This window comes from Hoplias malabaricus, chromosome 8 (genome assembly GCF_029633855.1).
Source record: "Hoplias malabaricus isolate fHopMal1 chromosome 8, fHopMal1.hap1, whole genome shotgun sequence".
NCBI classification, from domain to species: Eukaryota; Metazoa; Chordata; class Actinopteri; order Characiformes; family Erythrinidae; genus Hoplias; species Hoplias malabaricus.
Genome location: NC_089807.1, coordinates 39,524,367 through 39,544,650, shown reverse-complemented (window position 1 = coordinate 39,544,650; position 20,284 = coordinate 39,524,367). Strand labels below are relative to the sequence as shown.

General features: G+C 46.1%; 1 protein-coding gene across 1 annotated transcript; it reads right to left on the bottom strand.

Annotated features, from left to right (window-relative positions):
• Nucleotides 1-8,951: 8,951 nt before the first annotated feature.
• Nucleotides 8,952-20,189, bottom strand: smarca5 (SWI/SNF related, matrix associated, actin dependent regulator of chromatin, subfamily a, member 5). The gene is made up of 24 exons (XM_066678905.1): nt 19,943-20,189; nt 17,881-17,988; nt 17,619-17,785; nt 16,777-16,877; nt 16,457-16,557; nt 16,163-16,342; nt 15,885-16,040; nt 15,611-15,742; nt 15,345-15,413; nt 15,117-15,226; nt 14,556-14,782; nt 13,830-13,951; nt 13,459-13,611; nt 13,080-13,212; nt 12,143-12,291; nt 11,924-12,043; nt 11,694-11,801; nt 11,465-11,578; nt 10,708-10,830; nt 10,352-10,484; nt 10,145-10,263; nt 9,758-9,970; nt 9,494-9,604; nt 8,952-9,382 (listed from the first exon to the last, which is right to left on the bottom strand). The coding sequence occupies exons 1-24, from the start codon at nt 20,012-20,014 to the stop codon at nt 9,317-9,319; spliced, it is 3,087 nt and encodes a 1,028-aa protein (XP_066535002.1). The 5' UTR covers nt 20,015-20,189; the 3' UTR covers nt 8,952-9,316.
• Nucleotides 20,190-20,284: the final 95 nt, after the last annotated feature.

The window sequence follows — 20,284 nt, the reverse complement described above, 5'->3', positions numbered from 1 at the left end:
ACCCGGAGGAAACCCATGCGGACACAGAAAGAACACGCCACACTCCTCACAGACAGTCACCCGGAGGAAACCCATGCGGACACATGGAGAACACGCCACACTTCTCACAGACAGTCACCCGAAGGAAACCCACGCGGACACAGGGAGAACACACCACACTCCTCACAGACAGTCTCCCGGAGGAAACCCATGCAGACACAGGGAGAACACACCACACTCCTCACAGACAGTCACCCAGAGGAAACCCACGCAGACACAGGGAGAACACGCCACACTCCTCACAGACAGTCACCCGGAGGAAACCTATGCGGACACAGGGAGAACACGCCACACTCCTCACAGACAGTCACCCGGAGGAAACCCACGCGGACACAGGGAGAACACGCCACACTCCTCACAGACAGTCACCCGGAGGAAACCCACGCGGACACAGGGAGAACACACCACACTTCTCACAGACAGTCACCCGGAGGAAACCCACGCGGACACAGGGAGAACACGCCACACTCCTCACAGACAGTCACCCGGAGGAAACCCATGCGGACACAGAAAGAACACGCCACACTCCTCACAGACAGTCACCCGGAGGAAACCCACGCGGACACAGGGAGAACACACCACACTCCTCACAGACAGTCACCCGGAGGAAACCCATGCAGACACAGGGAGAACACACCACACTCCTCACAGACAGTCACCCAGAGGAAACCCACGCAGACACAGGGAGAACACGCCACACTCCTCACAGACAGTCACCCGGAGGAAACCCATGCAGACACAGGGAGAACACACCACACTCCTCACAGACAGTCACCTGGAGCGGGAATCGAACCCACAACCTCCATGCCCCTGGAGCTGTGTGACTGCGACAACTACCTGCTGCACCACCGTGCCGCCCTATACAGAAACATGCAGGTTGTTTTTAGAACTCATATGTAAATGACCTCGTATATGAGCTCAACTGACCATGCTGGGGTTGTTTTACCGTGTGTTCACTCACTGTCTACTCTATTAGCTACCCTCACCTGGTAGATGTAAAATCAGAGACAGCGTGTCATCTGTTGCTGCAGTTGGTGTTGGTCGTCTTCTTGTCCTATCGCGGTGGTCACTGGAGGGGTTTAAAAATTCTATACTCGCTGCTGTGTCTGATCCACTCCACACCACCAACAACACCACATCAGCGTCACTGCACCACTCATACTACTCTGTAATGGTTCAGACTGAAGATCACGGTGAAAGGAGGCCAACAAGGTAATTCTACAAAGTCGTAGCTACGCGTAATGGACAATGAGTGTAAAATCAAGGACGTAAAGTTAATGTAAAGGCTGAAACTTATGTTAAAGTGTACAAACCATGTCACGATCTTACTCAAGAGAAAAAAAAAGGGGGCGGTTCATTTTTATTCCTGATGTAGGCTCTGAAGTCTCCAGGGTCTATTTTGCTTTTGTCATTAGCGGTGGGCAAGACCGACTAAATCTCATGGCAATTACAAAAACTGTAAACCTGTCAGGATGTTTCCCACCCATACTATTGAGTTGTCAGTCACAAGCCTGGCTTCATCCATTACAATCTGTGCAAGTGTTACTCTCCAATTAAGTTCTTTATTTAGCGATCACGGCTCCTAATGCAATCATGACGGGAGTGAATGGAAGACAGCTGGAGCTGCAAGTAAAATTTGATATGTGGGGCAAATATGGATTTATGGCTTCAAATATGGCTGTCAAGCTGGTTGTCTGACTAACACCATATGCTGTAGCAGGAAAGCAAATTGGAAGTCTGCGTTGCCTACATTAATCTCTTAGTTGTTACCAGAACATGCAATGATTCATTCAGTTAGGAAGAAAACGTGCCTGATCCATCACATACAAACACACAGATGTCGGCTCAACCAGGGTTAGGGGTCTTCCCCGAGGACGTGTAAAAATGTGTGCTTATTTGACATATTATTTCCAGTTGTTGTCATTTGTTATTCATGTTCTGTAAGCACTTCACCCTGAACAGGGTCACGGTGGGTCCAGAGCCTGCCATCACAGGGCATCACACACTCACCCAGTCACACACACACTCATACACAAACATGTTTTTAGACTGTGGGAGGAAGCTGGAGCACCCGGAGGAATCCCACCCAGACACAGGGTGAACACGCCACACTCCTCACAGACAGTCACCCGGAGGAAACCCACGCAGACACAGGGAGAACACACCACACTCCTCACAGACAGTCTCCCGGAGGAAACCCACGCAGACACAGGGAGAACACACCACACTCCTCACAGACAGTCACCCGGAGGAAACCCACGCAGACACAGGGAGAACACACCACACTCCTCACAGACAGTCACCCGGAGGAAACCCACGCAGACACAGGGAGAACACACCACACTCCTCACAGACAGTCACCCGGAGGAAACCCACGCAGACACAGGGAGAACACACCACACTCCTCACAGACAGTCTCCCGGAGGAAACCCACGCAGACACAGGGAGAACACACCACACTCCTCACAGACAGTCTCCCGGAGGAAACCCACGCAGACACAGGGAGAACACACCACACTCCTCACAGACAGTAGGAGAGGACTGAACCCAAGACCCTGGGGCTGAAGCAGTGACACTACCTGTTGCTTACGCAGTCATTCAGTGGCTCCCTACCTATCATGAGGAAGTATGAAATGTAAACAGCAGGCTTGTGTTCAAGGAATTTAGCTCTAAAACAGACATTTATTATAAGCACTAGGCTAATTCGATTCCCCTCGTATAATATACTGTGAGACATAAAATGTCTGCCGTTGTGAATGAGGCTGAGTTAAGCTCTGACAGGCGCTGCCCACAGATGAAGTCTCATTATGGTTTGAAAAGAGAAGGGAGAATACACCAATTCTGAATGCCAACACAGATTCCCAAAAGAGCTGCCTCCCACCTTCCACTGCGTAGAAAAGAATGAGACAGAAGTACGGAAGTGAGGGAAGAAATAAGGGGGACAGCGCCTCCTAGTGGCGGCTCATAAGAAAACACATTTTCACAACACAAAGGGTTTTCGACTTTATTTATCACTAGAATAAATAGTTTAAAAAAAACTTCAGTAAAAGACATTTGTGCTTGTGTTTGTCTCTCTCTCTGTCTCACACACACACACACACACACACATATAGTTCTGACCACCTCTATGTTACCACTCTCAGTTCCACTGACCACACAGATATCCCACAGAACAGGATTTCATAGGTTAACTAGATGACTTAAGCCCAATATCAAACCCGTCCAATAGGAAAAGAGCTGTGGACTTTTCTCAAATTTGCACTTAAACTTTGTTTTCTTACAAATCCTGCCCTCTGGAGTACTACCCAGTTTTTCTCCCCTCATAGGATCCTCCCCTTAAGCAACACTAATGAAATGATCCAGCCAATCAGATCCCTGAACAGAAGTCTATGAGCTGGAGCAGGTGTGGCAGACTGGGTTTTCTTTCCAGTGCAATTGTGTGAGTCTCATTTAAGAGAGCAATGAATGAAGGCCACGTTTTTTCGGCCCAGTTCATCTCATGAGCATTCCTGATGGACAGGAATCAAGGTGGTTGCCTCTAATATGGAAGCAAAATTTCCACAGTAAAGTTCCTTCATATTCAGGATATTAATAGTCTGTTATATTGTGTCTTTAATGAGCTTTTCAGATTTTTGAGACACTTTGAAAATAAAGAGATAATATCCGCGGAAGGAAGCTAAACGTGTAGTTTTCCACGGTATGGAAGTTGTGTTCGTATTTCGCCATGTAGCGGCGACGGAATGCAACTAGTGCAGCATTTAAGGTGAAAGAGAAAATCCGAATGAATCGATTGCTCGTCCTTGGTGACCCGGATGTGAACTCTGAATTCTTTGTAACTCGTATTTTGGCATCTGAATTTCTTATGTTGAATTTGAGCAAATATATTGTTTGAATTTTTTTGAACTTGGATTTTTTATCTGAATTTATTAACCTTGAATAATAACAGTGAAAACGTGTTCTTGAAAATTCACGAGTTCTATTCAAGAGCAGTTATATTCAGACGCATAATTTCGAAGCAAAATATTCAGAGGTGTAAATCTGAAGACTTAAATTCATTCATTCATTCATGATCTGTAAGCGCTTATCCAGTTCAGGGTCACGGTGGGTCCAGAGCCTACCTGGAGTCATTGGGCGCAAGGCGGGAATACACCCTGGAGGGGGCGCCAGTCCTTCACAGGGCAACACACACACCTACGGACACTATTGAGTCACCAAGCCACCTACCAATGTGTGTTTTTGGACTGTGGGAGGAAACCAGAGCACCCTGAGGAAACCCACGCAGATACAGGCAGAACACACCACACTCCTCGCAGACACAGGGAGAACACACCACACTCCTCACAGACATTCACCCGGAAGAAACCCACGCAGACACAGGGAGAATACACCACACTCCTTACAGACAGTCACCCGGAGGAAACCCACGCAGACACAGGGAGAACACACCACACTCCTTACAGACAGTCACCCGGAGGAAACCCACGCACACACAGGAAGAACACACTACACTCCTCACAGACAGTCACCTGGAGGAAGCCCACGCAGACACAGGGAGAACACACCACACTCCTCACAGACAGTCACCCGGAGGAAACCCACGCACACACAGGGAGAACACACCACACTCCTCACAGACAGTCACCTGGAGGAAACCCACGCAGACACAGGGAGAACACACCACACTCCTCACAGACAGTCACCTGGAGGAAGCCCACGCAGACACAGGGAGAACACACCACACTCCTCACAGACAGTCACCCGGAGGAAACCCACGCACACACAGGGAGAACACACCACACTCCTCACAGACAGTCACCCGGAGGAAACCCACACAGACACAGGGAGAACACGCCACACTCCTCACAGACAGTCACCTGGAGGAAACCCACGCAGCCACAGGGAGAACGCACCAAAGTCCTCACAGACAGTCACCCGGAGGAAACCCACGCACACACAGGGAGAACACACCACACTCCTCACAGACAGTCACCCGGAGGAAACCCACGCAGACACAGGGAGAACGCACCACACTCCTCACAGACAGTCACCCGGAGGAAACACACGCAGACACAGGGAGAACGCACCAAACTCCTCACAGACAGTCACCTGGAGGAAGCCCACGCAGACACAGGGAGAACACACCACACTCCTCACAGACAGTCACCCGGAGGAAACCCACGCACACACAGGGAGAACACACCACACTCCTCACAGACAGTCACCCGGAGGAAACCCACGCAGCCACAGGGAGAACGCACCAAAGTCCTCACAGACAGTCACCCGGAGGAAACCCACGCACACACAGGGAGAACACACCACATTCCTCACAGACAGTCACCCGGAGGAAACCCACACAGACACAGGGAGAACACGCCACACTCCTCACAGACAGTCACCCGGAGGAAACCCACGCAGCCACAGGGAGAACGCACCAAAGTCCTCACAGACAGTTACCCGGAGGAAACCCACGCAGACACAGGGAGAACGCACCAAAGTCCTCACAGACAGTCACCCGGAGGAAACCCACGCACACACAGGGAGAACACACCACACTCCTCACAGACAGTCACCCGGAGGAAACCCACACAGACACAGGGAGAACACGCCACACTCCTCACAGACAGTCACCTGGAGGAAACCCACGCAGCCACAGGGAGAACGCACCAAAGTCCTCACAGACAGTCACCCGGAGGAAACCCACGCACACACAGGGAGAACACACCACACTCCTCACAGACAGTCACCCGGAGGAAACCCACGCAGACACAGGGAGAACGCACCACACTCCTCACAGACAGTCACCCGGAGGAAACACACGCAGACACAGGGAGAACGCACCAAACTCCTCACAGACAGTCACCCGGAGGAAACCCACGCAGACACAGGGAGAACACACCACACTCCTCACAGACAGTCACCCGGAGGAAACCCATGCACACACAGGGAGAACACACCACACTCCTCACAGACAGTCACCCAGAGGAAACCCACGCAGACACAGGGAGAACACACCACACTCCTCACAGACAGTCACCCGGAGGAAACCCATGCACACGCAGGGAGAACACGCCACACTCCTCACAGACAGTCACCTGGAGGAAACCCACGCAGCCACAGGGAGAACGCACCAAAGTCCTCACAGACAGTCACCCGGAGGAAACCCACGCACACACAGGGAGAACACACCACACTCCTCACAGACAGTCACCCGGAGGAAACCCACGCAGACACAGGGAGAACGCACCACACTCCTCACAGACAGTCACCCGGAGGAAACACACGCAGACACAGGGAGAACGCACCAAACTCCTCACAGACAGTCACCCGGAGGAAACCCACGCAGACACAGGGAGAACACACCACACTCCTCACAGACAGTCACCCGGAGGAAACCCACGCACACACAGGAAGAACACACTACACTCCTCACAGACAGTCACCTGGAGGAAGCCCACGCAGACACAGGGAGAACACACCACACTCCTCACAGACAGTCACCCGGAGGAAACCCACGCAGCCACAGGGAGAACGCACCAAAGTCCTCACAGACAGTCACCCGGAGGAAACCCACGCACACACAGGGAGAACACAGCGCACTCCTCACAGACAGTCACCCGGAGGAAACACACGCAGATAAAGGGAGAACACAGACTTACATTCAAAAGCAGCAAAATTCAGATGCATTATTTCAGTGCTACAAATTCAAAGGAGGTAATATTTCAAAGTCTGATGAGACAGATTTGCTTCCATTCTCCTAAACTACTAAACTAACTACTTAAAAATGTGTTGCACTACCGAGAGCTGACGTTTCATTCCAGATAAATAGATTTACATGTACAGTACCTGGAAAATATTGCTCCACACTAATGTTCAATGCATTAGTCAGTTTTCTGAGGTTGCATCAGTCTGATGTCATCTCCAATTCTGGACCTCTACCCGTTTTAGCTTTAAGACAAATGAAGGAAATGGACTGTACCTGGAAGACATTCATCCGGACGATCAAACCAAGGACACGAGCACAGCGAAAGCCCAAGGAAGCCAGGATCAACATAAATCAGACAGATCACTGTAGAGAAAACCATTTCTTTAATCAGCTCAAATCACACCACTGCGCCGTCTTTGCGCTTATTGCCTTATTATTGTTGTTTCTTTCCATTGGCTCAGTTTTGGGTTACCATCAATTCTTCATTCTCCATTTTCTGCTTGTCATCATTTGCATTATGCCAATATATTACATGACACTGTTAAATTAAGTGACCACTAGTTGTTAAATGGTATTTATTCACACTTTTAAAATATTCATCATTATTAAGAGTGAAAAACAAGAATGGAGTGGTTAAATGGGATATATATTTCTACGAATGTCATTGTACAGAAATCACATCCAACAATAAATAAATAAATAAAAAACATGGGGGATCTCTCCTTTTAAGACTTTAACTTCAAACAAAACAGGCAAGCAATCATGCACTTTGACCTCTGAAGGTCTTCCTGTTTCCTTGAGAGGAACTCACCTGACGCTCTTTCACTGTGGAACTCTGTGGGATTGGTCAGCACTGCTGTGGTAAAGTTGTTCACTAAGTTTGAGTTGCATTTCATATTCACCTCTACCCAGAATACGTTTCCAAACCAAGCAGCAGCATTCTGAACACATCTCCAAGGTTAATGTTACTTCCTGTGTGTAATGTGGTCATTAAGGACCACTCAGGTGTAGGGTCAGAGTCAGTTCAGTGTAATGCAGCAGAAAGGCTGCCTGAGACGATAAGTATTCACCATGTTGTTTAATAGAGAGGCAAATTAAACTGGAAATATAATTTGTAAAAGGATGGGTGTTCTGAAGGGTGGCACGGTGGTGCATCAGGTAGTGTCGCGATCACACAGCTCCAGGGACCTGGAGGTTGTGGGTTCGATTCCTGCTCCGGGTGACTGTCTGTGAGGAGTGTAGTGTGTTCTCCCTGTGTCTGTGTGGGTTTCCTCCGGGTGACTGTCTGTGAGGAGTGTGGTGTGTTCTCCCTGTGTCTGTGTGGGTTTCCTCCGGGTGACTGTCTCTGAGGAGTGTGGTGTGTTCTCCCTGTGTCTGTGTGGGTTTCCTCCAGGTGACTGTCTGTGAGGAGTGTGGTGTGTTCTCCCTGTGTCTGCGTGGGTTTCCTCCGGGTGACTGTCTGTGAGGAGTGTGGTGTGTTCTCCCTGTGTCTGCGTGGGTTTCCTCCCCGTGACTGTCTGTGAGGAGTTTGATGTCCGTAGGTGTGAGTGTATGTGTTGCTGTGAAGGACTGGCGCCCCCTCCAGGGTGTATTCCTGCCTTGCACCCAATGATTCCAGGTAGGCTCTGGACCCACCACCCCCTGAACTGGATAAGGGTTACAGATAATGAATGAATGAATGTGTGTTCTGATATTTGAATTTAAATTCCTGCTCATGTGCTGAATGTCTATTTACTTTGTTTCAGTTTCATTACTCAATTTGATTTCATTTTCTAAAAAGTACCAAAAAATTCTAAAATATATTTCAAAGTATCACAGTATTTTCACATGGGGCGTGTGTTCTAACATAAGGTCGCTGCCACAGTTGCTCCTACTACTGCCATTTTGAAACGTGAATACAGAACCAAAAACCCTACAAAGAGGATCTTATTTCAGCGGCAGCTCAGCCTCATCAGGAATGTCCACACATTCTTCAGAACCGAGGCTGACCTTTGGTTTTTATTTTTTTCCCAAAAGGATGTCGATTTTGATCTTTTTTTGAAATGGCATTCTGTTATGTCATGACATTCGTAATGTCAGTTTAAGCTCCTGAGAAAAGTCACAGAGGAGTTGTTAACTGCTGAAGTACATCTAAACAGCTCTTGAATGAGTTCACACAAAAAAAGAGCACATTTACAAAACAAAGAGCATTTATTAATAATGACACATGTTCCAAAGGGCTATTCCAAGTTAAGTACGTATACAATACTGAGGATAAAAAACCAAAAGTAAAGGAAAAGATGTCATTTATTTTGACACAAGCAAATGGAATGTGGTACATAACAGGTATAAATACATTTTACTCACAAATAAGATACAAAAGGGGTTTAAAAAAAAAAGAAAAAAAAAAAAAGCCATAGCACATTATGTAACTAAGACAGACCTAATTTACAATACTATGCCTTTCTATAAAAGGACAAGCTACTGTGAGGCAACACTCAGTTCTGCGAGTTGATACAGTACATGAGCAGGACCCGTAACAAACGCAGGAATCGTTCTGCTGAAGCTTGTCAATCAGTGGAGGTTCAAGTCAGACTATAACTTCAACTTCTTCTTACGACCTCGGCCGTCTGGAGTCCCATCCTGCTTACGCTTCTGGGCCTGAGAGACGAGCACAGAAAAGTTACTTTCGTTCAAGATTTCATTGCTGTTACCTTTTATCTACAGGTGCCTGAATGTTTCTGTAGCCAAGTTCCCCGTGTATATACTTACAGAAGAAGTGCGAGGTCCACGTTTCTTCTTTTCAGCCTTCTCCCTTTCTTCTAGCTCCATGTTCTCACGTTCAATGAGGGTGATTAGTGTGTTACACCTCCTCTGTAGCTCCTGTAAACAAACACCAACAGTTCAACTTTTCTAGAATGGGAAAATACACTAATGATGCACAACTGCTATTAAATGTTACTTAGGAACAGCAGCAGTGGGCAAATGTACAGTGTACTGCTACTTTCTCTTCACTGGCTGCCGGCTGTCACTCACCATAGCAGTGCGGGACTTAAGGAACCAATCAAAACGGAACTGAGGCGAGTTGCGGATACACTGACGCAGCTCATCATATACGCTCTCCTTATCAAAGCCCAGCTTGTGCAGCATGCAGATGAGGAAGCGGTCTTCTTCTTCAGTGTAGTTCTTCCCCTTGTTTGTCCCATAGGAAATCCTCAGTTGGTGGAACGGTGCCTTGTACCGGCCAATCTAGCAAAACAAAGATAAGAACTTCATGTTTCACCCAGAATGTGTGAGTGTGTGTCGCCCGGTGAAGGACTGGCACCCCCTCCAGGATGTGTTCCTGCCTTGCACCCAAGAGTCACCCTCTAACAGTGTGCTCCATTTTTGAATTAAAAAAGTTGAACCAATACAATCTCTTACTTTTGAGTCCAGTGCTTTTTTGATGCTGATCCTCCTCTGAATCCTGGCCTCTCCCCTTTCAATTTGTGCCATGATCTTCTCAATATCCTGCAGCTCATTGCAGCGCTCCCAGAAAACAGCTACACACACACACACACCTCAATATCTCACATATATTGTAAATAAGCTGGTTATATTTCAAGGTGTGGAAAACAAGATTTACTATACCAGAATACTCCATGACCTCCTCGGGAGTCTTGCCTTCCACCTCTCGAGCAATGTTCTCAATATCGTCTCTTCCCCATTTCTCATTGGCCTTGATGAACTGGTTGAAATCTCGTTTGTTCCAAATAGTGAAGCCCTGTTCGAAGTTTGAATCAAACTTAAGTGTGGCTGGAGTTACACATGAACATTTCATCTTATTATTTTCAAAACCCTGTTCTTGTACAAATGTACAACTGCCTTCATCCTCACATTGTCCAGCCGTCTATTTATTCTTAGGGTAGAATAAGAGCCAAAATGTACATTTCTTATTTCATACATTTTATATTGAGCTCCACGGCTACGCTGACGCAAGACGTTACCTGGGAAAGAAGATTCTCCTTCTCCTCCAACTCCTCATCATTCAGCGGCTCAGCCTCGTCAATCTTGGCCTGCTCCTCCTTCTGCACCTGAGCAGAGTTGGGTAGGTCAGGGTTCCTGGGCACCTGGGGGCAGAGTTAGGAGCGTGAGTGTTCAGAACAAATTGTTTGTTGCTAAAATACTATAGTTTCCAGACTATGTTTTCCAGACAGGGATTAAGACTAGGTTAATCAGGCTACTTAGCGATAACTAACTAATTCTCTTTCACAATTATTCATTGTAACAGTTTATCCAGTTCATGGTTGCGGTGGGTCCGGAGCCTACCCGGAATCACTGGACACAGGGCAGGAACACACCCTGGAGGGGGCGCCAGCCCTTTGCAGGGTGACACACACACACACAATTTCGGGTCGCTAATCAACCTACCAACATGTGTTTTTGGAAACCAGAGCATCTGGAGGAAACCCATGCCGATACAGAGAGAACACACCAACCCCAGGACCCTGGAGCTGTGTGACAGCAACACTTCCTGTTGCGCCACCATGCCACCTCTCTTTTACATATATTGTTAATCATGTTTGATGGTAAGAATGATGTTAAAAGTGAGGGATTATAAAATAACCCTGTTGATGTTGCTCATCGTTACTACTTCAATCATTAGATTTTGAGCAGCAAAGTAAACTTCAGTATAATGTCTGAGCAAGAGAGGGAAGAGGAGGGGAAACAAACAAAAAAAAAAAACAACACCACGATATCTACCTTGTAGCCAATCGTTTTCCTGTAGTACAGAATCTCTTTCTCTAGTAGCTCAAAAAGCCGAGGAGGGAAGAACTGGAAGTCTTGAACGTTGGGCTGTTTTGGAGGTCGAGGAGCCTGAGAAAGCAATAAGAGAGAAAAGAATCTAGCTTCTTTTTCCTTTGTGGTTAACATGAGAACGATTAAGCCTACTGTGTTTGTAGGGAAGCATAACTGAAGTGGGAAAGAATACCTTTGGAGCTTTAGGCTCGCTGACTCGCAGGGCCTCACGGAAATAAGCATCTACAGCATAGTTAGCCTTGCGCTCTCTCTTGGGAGGTTCAATCCAGTTTGTGACAACCTGAGAGACAAAATGAAGCAGATGTTTGAGAAAGCTGAAAGGTCTTTTCTCGTTTATTGAAATAAACTGCAAAATAATTGATATTAAATAACGTAAGATTTAAAACCAATTCCAGCAGTTACCTTTTTCTTCTCTCTGTAATCTTCACCTTCAAAGTTGTACACACTGTTTTCTGTGTCCACGGTGAAATTCTTCAGGGAGCTTTCACCAAGTTTAGAGAGTTTCTCTTTCATCTCCATGGTCTGAGTAACAACAGTAAGAGTTCATATTTTAAAACTCACCTGGGCCTTGTTTTAAACAGATAAATAGTCTCTTGAGACTGATGCACATATCCTTCTCACCTTCTTCTCTCCTCTCTCCAAGATGGCGTCGATGTCTTCATCAGTGATTTCACTCTCCTTTGAAGCAAAGACGTGAGTGGCGCCGTGCCGAATGATGGACAACATCTCGTCTTTTCCCAGCTTGTTCATGTTAGGGTCTACCAACCTTCCTGGAAAGCAGAGAGAAGCAGAATTTACCAATCATAAGACAGCAGTAACGGCACAGTGGGGCAGCAGGTAGTGTTGCAGTCACACAGCTCCAGGGGCCTGGAGGTTGTGGGTTCGATTCCCGCTCCGGGTGACTGTCTGTGAGGAGTGTGGTGTGTTCTCCTCGTGTCCGCGTGGGTTTCCTCCGGGTGACTTGTCTGTGAGGAGTGTGGTGTGTTCTCCCTGTGTCTGCGTGGGTTTCCTCCGGGTGACTGTCTGTGAGGAGTGTGGTGTGTTCTCCCCGTGTCTGCGTGGGTTTCCTCCGGGTGACTGTCTGTGAGGAGTGTGGTGTGTTCTCCCTGTGTCTGCGTGGGTTTCCTCCGGGTGACTGTCTGTGAGGAGTGTGGTGTGTTCTCCCTGTGTCTGCGTGGGTTTCCTCCGGGTGACTGTCTGTGAGGAGTGTGGTGTGTTCTCCCTGTGTCTGCGTGGGTTTCCTCCGGGTGACTGTCTGTGAGGAGTTGGTGTGTTCTCTCTGTGTCTGTGTGGGTTTCCTCCGGGTGCTCCGGTTTCCTCCCACAGTCCAAAAACACACGTTGGTAGGTGGATTGGCGACTCAAAAGTGTCCGTAGGTGTGAGTGTGAGTGAATGTGTGTGTTGCCCTGTGAAGGACTGGCGCCCAATGAATCCAGGTAGGCTCTGGACCCACCGCGACCCTGAACTGGATAAGTGCTTACAGATAATGAATGAATGAATGAAAGACAGCATTAATGCCTCGATAAAGGGATATAACATGTTTCTTCTGAAATCTCACCTTGTTGGATAACGATGGAGTCGAGGCGAAGTTTCATTTCGGCACGTTCCACGATTCTCTCCTCCACCGTGTTCTCCGTGATGAAGCGAAACACACGCACCTGCTTTTTCTGCCCAATTCTGTGAGCGCGATCCTGAAAGACAGACCAAACATGAGCTTTCAAAACTGTAAAAATAGCATTTCTCTCCTGAACTCGGAAAACGTGGACTTCACACAGGAAGAATTTAAATCAAGATGGAACAATAGCATCTGCAGCACACACTTTACTTGTATTCTGAGGGAGCTCAGAATGTCAACATTCTCCATCAAGGACTTCATGAACCTGGGAGAAAATAAGAGACATTTTCCAGAAAACCAATTTCAGGAGTAAAACACTGACCATGGCCTGCAGGTCCACTTGAGGATTCCAGTCGGAGTCGTAAATGATGACCACGTCGGCGGTGGCCAGGTTAATTCCTAGCCCTCCAGCCCTGGTGCTCAGCATGAAGAGAAACTTGGCGCTGTTGGGCTCATTGAAGGCATTTATCGAGATCTGGACAGATTGAGAAGGAAAGTGGATTAATTAGAAATGCCTCTGGCTCAATAATTTAATTACTATATTTTAAATTTAATTTATAAATGGGCAATTATTAACAGTAATTAATTAAAGGTTGTTTTCCCCCTGAAATGTTCATTATCCACTGAATCCAATTGAAGAAAGCCAATGATGATTAGTTTGTTAAAAAAAAAAAAAAATCCTGCTCGACATACCTGTCTCTCCTCATGTGGAGTCTGCCCATCCAGACGGCAGTAACCGTAGTTACGCCACATGCAGTAGTCTTCCAGAATGTCCAGTACCCTGGTCATCTGGCTGAAGATCAGCACGCGAGAACCTGGTGAAGAAGAAACCAAAATATTTAAAATTCCACTGTGGTAGTAGATCATCATTAAAAAGCAAACACAGGGTGGACCATTTATATGGATACACCATAATAAAATGGGAATGGTTGGTGATATTAACTTCCTGTTTGTGGCACATTCGTATATGGGAGGGGGGAAACTTTTCAAGATGGGTTGTGACCATGGCGGCCATTTTGAAGTCGCAATTTTGGATCCAACTTTTGTTTTTTCAATAGGAGGGTCATGTGACACATCAAACTTATTGGGAATTTCACAAGAAAAACAACGGTGTGCTTTGTTTTAACGTAACATTGTTCTTTCATGAGTTATTTACAAGTTTATGACTACTTATAAAATGTGTTCAAAGTGCTGCCCATTGTGTTGGATTGTCAATGCAACCCTCTTCTCCCACTCTTCCCACACTGATAGCAACACCGCAGAAGAAATGCTAGCACAGGCTTCCAGTATCCCATACAATTGTACAATTAAAAACATCTTCAGGAAAATAATTCTCAATCAAATATTAGCATTGCCTATAAATTCCATCAAATGTGATAATGGATCTGTAAAACGTCTGCAGGACATGTTCAATCTAACCTTGCTCCTTCAGCTTAGGCAGCAGTTTATCAAGGACGACCATCTTGCCGCTGTTGACGACCAGATGGAGGTCAGTGGTGTAGGGCGGACCAGGCTCGGCTCCGTCGAACAGGTAAGGGTGATTACAACACTTCCTCAGCTGCATCAGCACGTTCAGCAGACGCATCTTATCCATCTTCCCCGCTGAGTTCAGAATGTCAATGTCCTTCATCAGGATCTTTGTGTACCTGGAAAGGAAAAACAAGAAGTCCTCCAGGGAACCGATCTTTGATCTGCTCTGCTCTTCCAGAACACTATCTAACGACTTCATTTGCTGTGTTAGGGACTGTGTCAAACTCCAAAGTCTGATTAAACAGCTCTGGTCAACTAGGTCCTGACATTTCCAGTATAATTCAGTGTTCTCGTCACACTATACACTGAACCCTCTACAAAAGTCACCTCATCAATACAAACATGCTTCTACTTCTTTCATCTCTGACACTGAATCTTGTTTAATTGCTTCCTTTCTAACACTGTGCTGATAAAAGCAGCTCCCCAAGGTTCTTAACGAGCTCCACGTACCATTCTCTCTGCATCTTGCTGAGCCCGATGTACATTTTCACTTCTTTCTTTGGAAGCAGAGATTTCTCCACATCGGCTTTGATACGTCGCAGCAGGAAAGGACGCAGTACCTGCACGATTAGGGGGTACACATATGACATATAATAACATACAAATCCACAGACTAAAATATGTACAATACTCTTTATATAGGTTAATGATTTCAGAATAATAAAAACAAATGCTCACAGTGTGTAGACGCTCAACCAGTTTCTGGTCTCCTAGACAGTTATTGGTGTCAAACCAGGAATCAAAGTCCTAATAAGAGAAAACATAAATCCATGATCATACAAACCTCAATCCAAAACTCTGATATTTGTCAAACTCATCATTTCAAGGTGTGTTTACTGTCGGACATCAAATGCTAATATCAAGCCGTCCAGCAGATGTCGCTGTTGTTCATTTAACTTTCACGTAGTTCATGATGGTCTTATTACATTTGTAATAAAGTTTACCTCTGAGGAGTTGAAGACATCAGGCAAGAGGAAGTTAAGCAGAGCCCACAGCTCATGGAGATTGTTCTGTAGTGGGGTTCCAGTCAGCAGCAGCCGGTTGGTGGTCTTGAACTCTCGCACAATCTCAGAGAGCTACGTGAGAAAAATGATTGTTTGTAAATGTACTTTACACCAGCAGAGAAAGAGAAAAAGGGTCTGACTGAGGTGAAGTGAAGCTAATGAACCATGTCCTCTATGCTGTGGAAAACTGGTGAGAAGCACAGTTGATGCAGACCTTGGATTTCTCATTCTTGATACGGTGAGCCTCGTCAATGACCAGGTATCTCCAGTTAAACTTCTTAAAGACGGCTCTCTCGATGATGAGCATCTCGTAGGAAGTCACACACACGTCCCACTCTCCCGGCAACAAAGTGTCACGGATAAAAGCCGTCTAGGGAAAGGAATGAGTCAGTGAGCGAGAAAAATTCACAGAGGGGAAAGGTCAAGCACATCATGGCAAAACAAACAATGCCACAGACAGTTTGAGCTATAAACACGTGACTTGTCTCTCACCCGCTCGTCCCTGTCTCCAATAAGGCAGACGGCCCGGAGCGAGGGCACCCAGCGCTTGAACTCATTCATCCAGTTGTACAGGGTGGATTTGGGGACCAACACCATGTGAGGGCCGGGGATGTTCCTATAGTGCTTCATGTAGCCCAGCAAAGAAATGGTCTGTAATGTCTTACCCAAACCCTGAGGAGATGAGGAAAAAGAAGATTTCTTAAACCAAAAGGTACACTGCTAATAAAAGAAAAGGACACGCCAAAGAACGCAGCGTGTTGTTAATTAAGGTGTTTGGATTTGTACCATTTCATCTGCAAGAATGCCATTGATCCCATTCTCATAGAGTGAAATCAGCCAGTTCAGTCCGCGGATCTGGTAGTCTCGCAGTTTGCCCGATTTCACATCTAGACAGAAAAAAAAGGGACATTAAATTCCTGGATAAACCACCAATGCACAAGCGTCCACCTCAGTCTGAAACCAACAGACTTTACACGAATCATACTAGGAATTATTTCAACAGTGCGTTTCGTTCAGCTTTTCCTTAAACACGCGAACCCTCACTGAATGACTCATTAGTCCAAAATATTTCGTAAGATTCAGAAATATGCGGATGTTTAACTTACAAGACGGCGACTCGTCAAAGCGTGTGCACACATTGGAAGCTTTGCTGCTTTCGCTGAGGAGCTCTTCGTCCTCTTCTTGCTCGGTGCGACGATGGCGGTTACTGCAACACGGGAATAAAAAATATAAATAAAAAACCACTCAGCCACAGAACTCAATTGACAGGGTCAGGTATTATTTAAAGTAACTCTAAGATAAGAAGTGTTTCCCATACAAGACTTAAAGGGGACATATTACAGGGCACGGGCGTAATAATAAATAATAATAATAAGCTCCTACCAACACTACAAGTGTGAAATAAAACACAGCCTGTTCGTGATCTGCTAAAGGCAGAAAATGGGATAAAGCAGTCTGTTTTTAGTAGATAGCAGGTACTTCTGAGTTGTCTCACCCCTCTGTCTGAGTCTCTTCAGTCACAGAGCTGCACCAGATTTATGTGAGAGCACAAATATGAGCACCCAAAATAAATGAAACACAACCAATGTGGTCAAATTACTGTACCGATTATTATGCTAAAAACTCTCCTAGGTTCGCCCTACAGTTACAGAGCGTAATTCACTTTTACAGCACTGTCCTGAAATCGAGGCGAGAGGAAAGTGGGGTGGATTTCTGACATCCACCAAAAGTTACACATAAGAGCAGTGCTGAGCCTCACGTAGCAACGACTCCTGAACTCGGTAAGTAGCTGCCTTATGCGTCTCTGCTCAAACAAAATTCATTTTAAATCATCAAACATCCTAAACCCAGAATTTTAAAACGTGTGAAAGCTCTGGTGTTGTGTTATTTACAGAGTTCAAAAGCTTACTGTCGTGTCATACATCATGGGATCAGGAGAAGCACTTACTCTCCAGCAGAAAGGAGGTTCTGTTTTTCATCTTTCTTGATGCGAGGTCGTCCGGGCTTCATCTTCAGAGGAGAGGTGGGAGTCTTCTGGGCAGCAGGCTGGATGAAGTGGGCAAACACTTCAGTCTGCTTCAGCAGGTACTCGAATCTGTTGGTGCGGTCTGTTTTCTGGTTTCGAAAAATAAACAACGCTTTAACTCATTGTCCACTGAACTGTGTAATCAATGAAGGTGAGGTTAGTTTGAAAAGGGCTGAACCATTACCACTTTCTCTTCGTATCCTGCTGCCGGCTCCACCTTAGGTTTCTCGGCCACCGGTGAAGACTGTTCTCCATTGTCTTGTGCTGCCTCTGACGATTCATCGTGACCATCCTGAGAGACGGATACAGTGCATTTACTGAATATGTAAAAAGGCAGATTGGTAGCCAAATGTCATAAAGCAATTATAATGACAATGTATTACCTTTGTTTTCATAGAATTTCTGGAACTATCTACGTAGTGACAATCATGAAGCTGTTGCAAAGAAGTGTATTAGATCATAGACTATATACTGCTGTATGATAAACACTATAGTTTAGATACCCTTTTATATTTTTAATTAAATGTTACAAACCTCAGGAAGAATAAACCATATTTTTTGCCATGTCACTCATCACTACGTTACATTAATGGGAGTTTGAAAAAAAAAATAACTTTCATTGATTAAACCCCTACAATTCTCAGTTCTGTTACTAAAAATTACATATTTCAAAGTTCATTCATTCGTTCATTGTCTGTAACCCTTATCCAGTTCAGGATCGCAGTGGGTCCAGAGCCTACCTGGAATCATTGGGCGCAAGGCAGGAATACACCCTGGAGGGGGCGCCACACATTCACTCACACCTACAGACAATTTTGAGTCACCGATCCACCTACCAACGTGTGTTTTTGGACTGTGGGAGGAAACCGGAGCACCCGGAGGAAACCCACGCAGACACAGGGAGAACATATCACACTCCTCAGAGACAGTCACCCAGAGCGGGAATTGAACCCACAACCTCCAAGTCCCTGGAGCTGTGTGACTGTGACACTACCTGTTGCCGCCTATTTCAAAGTTATTTAAAAAATAATAATAAATAATGCAACAGCTTCATCTCCATTGGGTGTGCATAGATCTATGAGTATTCAATTAGTCCCTGCCTCTTTATCCACCTATAGCTTGAAAGTCTTGCCCTGCAAGTTGGCATAATTAGTTCCTTAGGTTTATGATGTCAGAAGGCCTAACTGTCTGATTCCGCACGTTTGACTGCAGTGATCCAATAACATTAAAGTCTCAAAGCTGAAATGCTCAGCCACCCATCTACTCTTAAAGCAGACATACAGCATTGTGTGAGTACGGATAAAATAAATGTCAAAACAGTTTTAGGCCAAAATTGTTCATTTTTAAAAGCTAAATAAGTTGGAAAACCAGCTCAGGAACCATGTCTTTAGGAGGGGGAGCTTCATTTAGGGGCATAAAAGTCTTCAGACGTCTGGTTCCTATCACCACCACTGAGAACAACTCTGACACTGAATAACTGTTTACATCTCAGCCACGGAATTATGCAGATAAGATTCCACATTAAACACGCCCACGGATTCAGACAGACGTTTTAAACAACCCTGGCCCTTATTGGTCCAAAACGGAAAGACTGTACAGTAGTTTCGTTTTAGTGAATGAAGTTAGTCACTCACAGCGGCCGTTAGGCTACAGCTAACCGGCTACCATGAGATTCGCTAGGGGTGCGTCTCAAACGGCTCTGTGCTCCCTATGAAGGGCACTATGTAAGTAAAATTAATAATGACTTTAAAGCCACCCAAAGCATTACATCTCTTATTCAAACGCATTTATATTCTGTGAAGTCTGTAGACCTCACTATACAACATGTTTGGGGCATTATTTGACGGACAAACCCTAGTTTTATGACTTATGTTATGTACTTTATAGGGTGCAAGGAGCCGTTTGAGATTTCACCTTGAATCGCTAGTTCATAGCGACCTATTATCCCCAAATACCAACAAAACAATCAATGGTTTGTACTTCCCCCGTTTCATATTCGAAATACATAGTTAGATACGGTTATATTCAAACACAACTAAAGTTTCAGTCGGCTTAATCTAGAGAATCGCACACAAAGGGCCACGATAGACCGATCCGAACATAAACAGAATCATATAAGCTGGAAGGCAAAAATCCATATCTGCGGAATCACAAGGCAAATAAGAAGCCAGATCTTTCCATGGCGGTTGTACGCCTCTAATCACGGCACCCAGTAGTGATTTTTTTGAGCCTGAACCGAGACTAACCTCCTCCGCGGCACCGCGCTCCTGTGGCGGCTCTTCCCGCGGTAGCTCCACGCCGCCCTCTCTCTCGCTCATGATCACACGGTGATTTCGACACAAAAACGGCCTCAAACTCCCGATCCGTGCTCGGCCAGGGCCCCAAGACTCAGCACTCAGTCGCCGGTTTTGAGTTTGGTCTCTAAAACTTTAATGAATGACGCTGAGATCCACAGCAGCATACACCGGCTTCCCCTCTTTCTTTTTGTTGCCGCTCTTCCCGCACTAGCGAGGGCCGCCACAAATATCGCGAGGCTTCAGTCAGGTCTGCTAAAGGGAGCAGCGGCAGATGTCGCGAGATTTCGTATG

What these genes read in the sequence shown, in the direction of transcription:
- smarca5 (XM_066678905.1), bottom strand. Translation starts at nt 20,014, where the DNA reads ATGAGCGAGAGAGAGGGCGGCGTGGAGCTACCGCGGGAAGAGCCGCCA. An exon ending in AACCTCCTTTCTGCTGGAGA is followed by an intron (nt 16,878 to 17,618) that starts GTAAGTGCTTCT and finishes CCCGTGTTGCAG; the next exon opens with TAACCGCCATCGTCGCACCG. An exon ending in GGAAAACGATTGGCTACAAG is followed by an intron (nt 10,831 to 11,464) that starts GTAGATATCGTG and finishes CTCTGCCCCCAG; the next exon opens with GTGCCCAGGAACCCTGACCT.